Below are 9,776 nucleotides of genomic sequence, written 5' to 3'. Positions count from 1 at the left end.
TCTTTACTTCTACCATTTTCAGATGCCGTTTACATATCTAAAAGGTGAGGGCGGAGACAAATTAAAGGTCAGAGATATAGACGGTGCCTATACCTTTCCATGGAACAATCTAGAGAACCACGATGAGGAGTTCCGCTCGATACCAAATTGGAAAGCTAGGGATGATGACGTAATGATTTGTGTATATCCAAAATCTGGTAACATACTTTTAGTCAATAGCGTTGAAAGTGGCGTTGAACACCTATCAATCAATCTATGTTATATGTACTTATTTGTTTTTTTTCTCGTGTTGCCGTTTTTTTGTCGAGCCTGCGATTTCTGTCGAAAAAGCGAGGCATATTGATCCTACATTCCGTCTTCGTCGTTATCGGCGGCGACATCCACAATATTTACTCTGTGGTTAAAGTTTTTTTTTTAATTTGATAACTTTCTTAAACTACGCTAGATTTCTACTAAACTTGGATAGAGTTTTTCTGCGAGTTAACATTACGGTAATTGACTTTGTGGTAAAGTTTAATTTTTTTTTATAACTTTCCTAAACTATACTGTATTTTACCTAACTTAGACAGAAGCTTCCTACAATCAAAAGTATATAGAAAAAGATTTTTAATACTTTTTTTCTCCATTTTTGAGCCTGCGACTAACAGCAAAATAAGGCGAGACACTGGGTTCCGCGGAAACCTTTACAATGTTTTCCAATATCAGATACTAGTACAAGTCATTTTCTGCACTTTAAAAGGGTGATGCAATAATATATTTGTCCAGCCACTGAAAATGTATTCATTTTTATATCACATTTTGCACATTTTCTAAAATTTTAATTTTGGAAAGAAAAGTAAACGTTAAAATAACACATAAACTCACCGTTGTTATGGTTGTGATTATTAGCTCACGTGGCCCGAAGGGCCAAAGTGAGCTTATGCCATCACTTGGCGTCCGTCGTCGTCCGTCGTCTGTCGTCGTCTGTCGTCGTAAACTATTTCAAGAATCTTCTCCTCTGAAACTACTAGGCCAAATACTTCCAAACTTTAACTGAATGTTCCTTAGGGTATCTAGTTTATAAATTGTATCCGAAGTTTTGATCTATCAACAAACATAGTCGCCATTGCTAAAAATAGAACATAGGGGTCAAATGTAGTTTTTGGCTTATAACTAAAAAACCGAAGCATTTAGAGCAAATCTGACGGGTTAAAATTGATTATCAGGTCAAGATCTATCTGCCCTGAAATTTTCAGATGAATCGGACAACCCGTTGTTGGGTTGCTGCCCCTGAATTGGAAATTTTAAGGAAATTTTGCTGTTTTTGGTTATTATCATGAATATTATTATAGGTAGAGATAAACTGTAAACAGCAAAAATGTTCAGCAAAGTAAGACCTAAAAATAAGTCCCCCCATGACTGAAATAGTCAGTTATCCCCTTTAGGAGTTATTGCCCTTTATAGTCAATTTTTAACCATTTTTCATAAATCTTAGTTATCTTTTACAAAAATCTTCTCCTCTGAAACTACTGGGCCAAATTGAACTAAACTTGGCCACAACCATCATTGGGGTATCTAGTTTGAAAATTGTGTCCGGTGACCTGGCCAACCAACCAAAATGGCCGCCATGGCTAAAAATAGAACATCGGGGTAAAATGCAGTTTTTGGCTTATAACTCAAAAACCAAAGCATTTAGAGCAAATCTGACATGGGGTAAAAATGTTTATAAGGTCAAGATCTATCTGCCCTGAAATTTTTAGATGAATTGGACAACCCATTGATGGGTTGCTACCCCTGAATTGGTAATTTTAAGGAAATTTTGCTGTTTTGGTTATTATCTTGAATATTATTATAGATAGAGATAAACTGTAAACAGGAATAATGTTCAGCAAAGTTAGATTTACAAATAAGTCAACATGACCGAAATGGTCAGTTGACCCCTTTAGGAGTTATTGCTCTTTATAGTCAATTTTTAACCATTTTTCGTAAATCTTAGTAAATTTTTACAAAAATCTTCTCCTCTGAAACTACTGTGCCAAATTAATCCAAACTTGGCCACAATCATCTTTTGGGTATCTAGTTTAAAAAATGTGTCGGGTGACCCGGCCATCCAAACAAGATGGCTGCCACGGCTAAAAGTAGAACATAGGGGTAAAATGTCAAAAACCAAAGCATTAAGATCAAATCTGACTGTGGTTGAATTGTTTATCAGGTCAAAATCTATCTGCCCTGAAATATTCAGATGGATCGGACGACACGTTGCTAGGTTGCTGCCCCTGAATTGGTAATTTTAAGAAAATTTTGCAGTTTTTAGCTCACCTTTCCTAAAAGGAAATGTGAGCTTTTCTCATCACTTGGCGTCCGTCGTCGTCTTCGTCTGTCGTCGTTAACATTTTTTCAAACATCTTCTCCTCTGAAACTACTGAATGGATTTGGATGAAACTTAGCATGATTGTTCCTTAGATTATCCTGCACAAAGATTGTGCTTCGATTTTTGATCCGTCAAAAAACATGGCCGCCGTTACTTAAAATAGAACATAGGGGGTCAAATGCAGTTTTTGGCTTATATCTCAAAAACTAAAGCATTTAAAGCAAATCTGACATGGGGGTAAAAATGTTCATTAGGTCAAGATCTATCAGCCCTGAAATTTTCAGATGAATCAAACAACCCATTGTTGGGTTGCTGCCACTTAATTTGTAATTTTAAGGAAATTTTGCAGTTTTTGGTCATTATCTTGAATATTATTATAGATGAAAATAAACTGTAAACAGCAAAAATCATCAGCAAAGTAAGATCTACAAATAAGTTAATATGACCAAAATTGTCAATTGACCCCTTAAGGGGTTATTGTCCTTTAATGACAATTTTTCACAATTTGTTCATTATATTTGCTAACTTTAAAAAATCTTCTCCTCTAAAACTACTCAACCAAATTCAACCAAACTTCATTTGAATGATCAGTAGGGTGTATAAAATAAAGTTTGTGTTTTATTTTCTTTTTCGTCAAAAAACATGGCCGAAGGCATTGTTTACTAGGTGAGCGATTCAGGCTCTTGAGAGCCTCTTGTTAATAATCTATTTTTGATCTGACTAAATTTGTGTCTATCTGACATGAAGAAAGAAATATTTGTTTAAAAATATAAGTTAATGTTTTTTTTTAAGTTGGTACTTTAACTATTTATCACCTGGAGAAAAGACAATGTACCCGTTAAATTTCTGGCATTTTGTTAGATAAGAATTTGAAAATAAACTGTTCAAAGAAATCGCGGGATTCATAAAAAATAAATAAATATACGGTATATCAAATTGTTTTCTTTAACCTTTTTTCCCTTTTTCAGGCACCCACTGGGCGTATGAAATCCTGAGTATGCTGCTATCCCAAAAGGCAGAACGTGTAGAGACATATAAACAAAGTGGCATGCTTGACTGTATTAGTCAGGAACAATTTGATAGCATGCCTTCCCCGCGAGTTCTCAACACACATTCCTTATTTTCCCAGCTCCCGGTTGACTTTAAAAACCGGAAATGTAAAATTGTTCATATCGTTCGGAACCCTAAGGATGTTGCTGTGTCTTTTTTTCATCATCATACTGGACTAAAAGCCTACGAATTTGTCGGGAATTGGGAAACGTACCTTCCACGTTTTATGAAAGGAGATGGTAAGTTTTGTTTTCAATTTTTATTTGTGAGGGAACCTCCATTTAAATTGAAAGGGGTGAGGGGATATGTTTTTTTTTCTGCGTCAGATTTTGTTTTGTTTTGTTTTTCTAAAAGTGGGACGAAAGATACCAGATGGACAGTCAAACTCATGGATCGCTATCAATCACTTTTTTTCTTTTAAATTTTACACTATAAGGTATGTGGAAAATCTGGATTCAGAATATTTTTTGCTGTCATCTGCTTGACCACAATACTTTTATTAGCTCACCTGGCCCGAAGGTCCAAGTGAGCTTTTCTCATCACTTTGCGTCCGTCGTCCGTCGTCGTCGTCGTCGTCGTCGTCGTCGTCGTCGTCCGGCGTCGTCTGTTAACTTTTACAAAAATCTTCTCCTCTGAAACTACTGGGCCAAATTAAACCAAACTTGGTCACAATCATTATTGGGGTATCTAGTTTAAAAAATGTGTCCGGTGACCCGGCCAACAAACCAAGATGGCCGCCATGGCTAAAAATAGAACATAGGGGTAAAATGCAGTTTTTGGCTTATAACTAAAAAACCAAAGCATTTAGAGCAAATCTGACATGTGGTAAAATTGTTTATCAGGTCAAGATCTATCTGCCCTGAATTTTTCAGATGAATCGGACAACCTGTTGTTGGGTTCCTGCCCCTAAATTGGTAATTTTAAGGAAATTTTACTGTTTTTGGTTATTATTTTCAATATTATTATAGATAGAGATAAACTGTCAACAGCAATAATGTTCAGCAAAGTAAGATTTACAAATAAGTAAACATGATCGAAATGGTCAGTTGACCCTTTTAGGAGTTATTGCCCTTTATAGTCAATTTTTAACCATTTTTCGTAAATCTTAGTTATCTTTTACAAAAATCTTCTCCTCTGAAACAACTAAGCCAAATTAATCCAAACTTGGACACAATCATCATTGGGGTATCTAGTTTAAAAAATTTGTCCGGTGACCCGGCCAACCAACCAAGATGGCCGCCATGGCTAAAAATAGAACATAGGGGTAAAATGTAGATTTTGGCCTATAACTCTAAAACCAAAGTATTTAGAGCAAATCTGACATGAGTCAAATAATCTGTTAGGTGAAGATCTATCTGCCGTGAAATTTTCTGACAAATCGGACAACTCGTTGTTGGGTTTCTGCCCCTGAATTAGTAATTTTAAGGAAATTTTGCAGTTTTTGCTTATTATCTTGAATATTATTATAGATAGAGATAAACTGTAAACAGCAATAAAGTTCAGCAAAGTAAGATCTACTAATAAGTCAACATGACCAAAATTGTCAGTTGACCCATTAAGGAGTTATTGCCCTTTTTAGTCAATTTTTAACCATTTTTCTAAAATTTTAGTATTCTTTTAAAAAATCTTCTCCTCTGAAACTACTGGGCCAAATTTAGCCAAACTTGGCCACAATCATCATTTGGGTATTTTGTTTTGAAAATGTGTGGCGTGACCCGGCCAACCAACCAAGATGGCCGCCATGGCTAAAAATAGTACATAGGGGCGAAATTTAGATTTTGGCTTATATCTCTGAAACCAAAGCATTTAGAGCAAATCTGACATGAATAATTATTTATCAGGTCAAGATCTATATGCCCTGAAATTTTCAGACAAGCAGACAACCTGCTGTTGGGTTGCTGCCCCAGAATTAGTAATTTTAAGGAAATTTTGTAGTTTTTGGTTATTAACTTGAATATTATAATAGATAGAGATAAACTGTAAACAGCAATAATGTTAAGCAAAGTAAGATCTACAAATAAGTCAACATGACCAAAATTGTCAGTTTACCCCTTAAGGAGTTATTGCCCTTTATAGTCATTTTTTAACAGTTTTCATAAATTTTTGTAAATTTTTGTAAATTTTTAGAATATATTTTCCACTATAATTACTGGGCCAAGTTCATTATAGATAGCGACAATTGTAGCAAGAAGAATGTCCAGTAAGGTAAGATCTATAAACACATCATGGTCACCAAAACACAATTTTGTCATAAATTTATCTGTGTCCATTGTTTGATATGCACATAGACGAAGGTGAGCGACACAGGCTCTTGAGAGCCTCTAGTTTTAAAAATTGGGGATCAGAATATTTTTTAGGAAACAACAATACTCCTCGAAGTTAAACGGTCCTTCCCTGAATGATTTTTAAATACTTGATCGATATTACCATGCTTGAATTATTTATCCTAGTATGGATTCAGTTACAAAGATAAAATAGTTATTTTTCACCATTTAATTTGTAGTATAAGAGATAATAAAATTGATAAACATCAATAATAACTGGATTCTGGTGCAATGTACCATTCGTCACAACTCGGCCGATTCCGTACCTTCAAAAACAGCGAATTCACCCGAAGATTGCCGATTGATCGATGAACATGATTGAAACATTGTCGTTTTGTCTAAAATCTATATTTAATAGATACGGCCAGGCTCCAATTATTTATCCTAGTAGGAAATCAGTTGCAGAAATAAACTATTTTTCACACTTTTATCAAAATGTTATTATTTATAGAAAATAATATGAAATCATTGGACATCAGTATAACTCCAGATTCTTGTGCATCGATGTACATGTACATGTCGAGCAAAACCTAGTTAAGTGTGTTTAAAATATATATTAAGTCGATACAAATGTCTTAATAATTTCTTTTTATGTTGAAAACATTTGCCTTCATATATTTGCAGTTGACGGCAACTCCTGGTTTGACTATACAAATGATTGGGAGAAAACAATAGTAGACAATCCAGATTATCCAATTCATATTATGTACTTCGAGGACATGGTTGAGGTTAGTATGGAATAATAGTTATTATTTACTTGCATGGCTTTCAAATTTGGTATTGTACTTCAGATGATAACGAGAAGGGGGGGTGTAAATTTTTTTCGGAACGTCGGTATTTGACCTTCATATTTTTGCGGGAATTCGGGGTTTGCTATCTGGACTCATGAATTAATGATTATTAAGTGGGAACAGTAACAAAAGGGAACGAGTAAGTGTTCTTAGGAAATTACACGACTATTCTAGCATTTAGATATACGACATTTATTGAATTAAGTTTTAAATTTTGTTTTGTAGAATATCCATGCTGAAATATTCAAACTGGCCAATTTTCTTGAAGTGTGTACTCATAGTACATTAGATTTTATCAACAGTGTTGCCTCCCTTTGTACGATAGATAAAATGAGAAATGAGAAAGCAACTACTGCCGCGTTAAATTGGAAGGAAGGTAGCGCTGGGGTATATCGGAAAGGTAAGAATAATGTATATAAAATTGAAAAAGGAAACGGGGAATGTGTCAAAGAGACAACATTCCAAACCAAAAAGCAGAAATCAGTCCAATGCCACTAATTTGTTTTCAACACAGCAATAAAATCGCGCACCCGTAATATGTTCACTAATTCATCGAAAATGGACGTCATGCACAAATTAGGATACAGGTGGCTGACAGCTCTTTATCACAGATTGGGATGAAATAATTGTGCAACACATGCCCACAGTGGTGTCAAAAGTAGGATAATTTAAATCTCGTCATATTGAGTCGACGGTGCTTCTAATAAATACTAAAATAACTGCTCACGTCCGCTCACCCCAGAGCAGCTAAGTTCAACCAGTTTGTTTTTTTTTTTTGGGGGGGGGGGTTATTGCTCAATCTTTTAAGTATATTATTTGTGTTCTCTTCTTATTATTTTTTTTGTAGTGTCAAGTTTCTGTAGATTGTTTGTTTTTCTTTGTAATGCCACTGTACTGCCTTTTCTTTGTAATGCCACTGTACTGCCTTTTCTTTGTAATGCCACTGTATTGCCTTGTCTTTGTAATGTCACTGTATTGCCTGTTTTACTTGACCAGGTTGAACTTTGATGATAAATCAATATATTGTCCTCATTTTAATTCAGCAAACTCTTATCCCAATCCATATGAAATAAGAAGATGTGGTAAACTATGATTGCAAACGAGAAAGATACCAATTCACGTAGATGTTAGCAACTAGTATTGATCACCATACGGCCTTTACCAATGAGAAAAATCCATACCGCATTACAAGCTACCAAAGCCTCCGACACAGCTAATTGTTGAAAAATTTAAACGAGAAAAACAACAGCCAGATTTATGTACAACATATCATTAGAATATGACATACAACATCAAACCACAACCGCGTCATACATGTAACATCCAGATTATTTTGTTAATAATTTGCTGATTAAATATTGATTAAAATAATTTAAAAGAATCTAGGACTTCGATCATTTGTATAATATTTGAGACTGAAACGATACCTACATGTTTCGTTTATTGTTTACTCTCGTTTTAATATTACAAACATATAAAGGAACAATCATACCACCGCTTCCTATTTTATATGGCAGAAACACTGACAATTTTTGTCAACTTATACCTGAGTTCAATGTACTTTGCCACGAGTGGAATCTGTTGAACTAGTTAACTGATCTTTTCAACAATTTTCCTGATGCAGTTGCTGGTCTAGGTAGTTTTTGACTGAAGAGAATATCTCTATTAGTGAAATCGCTGAACTATTTAAATAAGTACTTACCATGTAAATTTTATGGCGAAATGCATCGATGTCGAAATAATAAATTCAACAAGTCACGTATTTGATCTTGACAAATGTGTATATATATTAATCATAACGAACCTAGACAAGCGTGTTCTAATTTTGATATACATTTTGAGATCGACATAAAAAGGTATTGTGAAAAGATTACACTTTTTTGTGGGATCATTCATTTGAGTTTTATTTGATGAATTATGTGTATTAGTTAAAAATGAATCCAGGTACTATATTAGTGCTCTATATGCCCTTGAAGCCTAATCTATTTAATGTACGCTATAAGATTCAATATATTTCAGGAATTGTTGGAGATTGGAAATCAATGTTTAGCGTAACCCAAAACGAGACGTTTGATGAACTTTATCATGCACGGATGAATAAATCCAAACTGAATATACGCTTTAGTATACCAGAGAAATTACCAGCCAAGAGTCGATCAGTCTTTCACTAGATACAATAGTTACAATGCAACTGACTTATTGTTTGTTTGTGAGGGACGTCATATCTCAAGCATAGTATAATGTTTAAGGAGGGGTTAAAATCTAGCGTAAAGCTTTTAATATATAACATTTTCAGTGGGTCATTTTACGCTTTCAACTTATCTTGGTGTTGAATATACTGTTTAATGTTACGGGTCAGCATTGTACAATGTATTTGTGTGTTTGCTGAAGGATTTACTATCACATGTGATATGATTTTACTTCCATTTAGATCAAATGGTTCAATATGCTACATTAGTATGAATAAAAGGAATTGCATATGACAACAAGAACATATACTTATTTGTGTTTATAAACTTGTGTTCTACAAGATTTTCATATTTTCCAAATTATTGGTTTGCAGAGTTAAATTAAGTTTGGTTTGTGACACACAGGGGCGGATGCAGGAATTTTCGAAAGGGGGGTGCTAACCCAGGGCACCCAGGGCAAGGGGGGGGGGTGCAAAACATATGTCCCGATACAAATGCATTGTTTGGCAAAAATAAAGGGGGGGTGCGCACCCCCCGGAACCCTCCCCCCCCTGGATCCGCCACTGACACATGACCTTCACTTCATTTTTAAGTTGTTAATTCACCATTTATATGACCGGTTACCTTCAAAGAGAGATAAGAAAACCGTGTGCATTTATTATCATGATTGAAATTTTTAAGACACATTGTACTGTTATTGTTATTTAAGATGCTATTGTGAACTTTGCCATAGTATACCTATCTCATATCTTATATATTTGTAATAAAATAGTGATACTCAAATATATATATATATATATTATATTTCCAAACCAGTCACGGGAATGATCTATCTGGGTAATAAGGAGACAACTTTAAAAATCAATTCTGTATTTGTAGTTGACAGTTTTATCCATGCATTTTTTAGCATTCATTGGATGTAGAATTAAGATTATATGTGTAACTAAAAATACTAAAATCGTTAATAATTTCAGCTTCAAGATGGTGAATTTTACGTTTCTATTTAGCAACATACTAGTAGAATACGGATTATAAGTCTCCCATCTGATACATACAATATTCCAGGTCTTGT

The 9,776-nt window shown here is 34.5% G+C and overlaps 1 protein-coding gene across 1 annotated transcript; it reads left to right on the top strand.

Annotated features, from left to right (window-relative positions):
* LOC143052728 (sulfotransferase 1B1-like) lies at nucleotides 1-9,009 on the top strand. Its single transcript, XM_076225828.1, has 4 exons — nucleotides 1-197; nucleotides 6,349-6,452; nucleotides 6,741-6,915; nucleotides 8,535-9,009. Exons 1-4 carry the CDS (start codon nucleotides 23-25, stop codon nucleotides 8,684-8,686), a joined length of 606 nt encoding a protein of 201 aa, XP_076081943.1. The 5' UTR covers nucleotides 1-22; the 3' UTR covers nucleotides 8,687-9,009.
* The last annotated feature ends 767 nt before the right edge of the window (nucleotides 9,010-9,776 follow it).

Source organism: Mytilus galloprovincialis, chromosome 11, assembly GCF_965363235.1.
Source record: "Mytilus galloprovincialis chromosome 11, xbMytGall1.hap1.1, whole genome shotgun sequence".
Lineage (NCBI taxonomy): Eukaryota > Metazoa > Mollusca > Bivalvia > Mytilida > Mytilidae > Mytilus > Mytilus galloprovincialis.
Note: the sequence above shows the minus strand (reverse complement) of the source record. Positions and strands in the feature narration are given on the sequence as shown.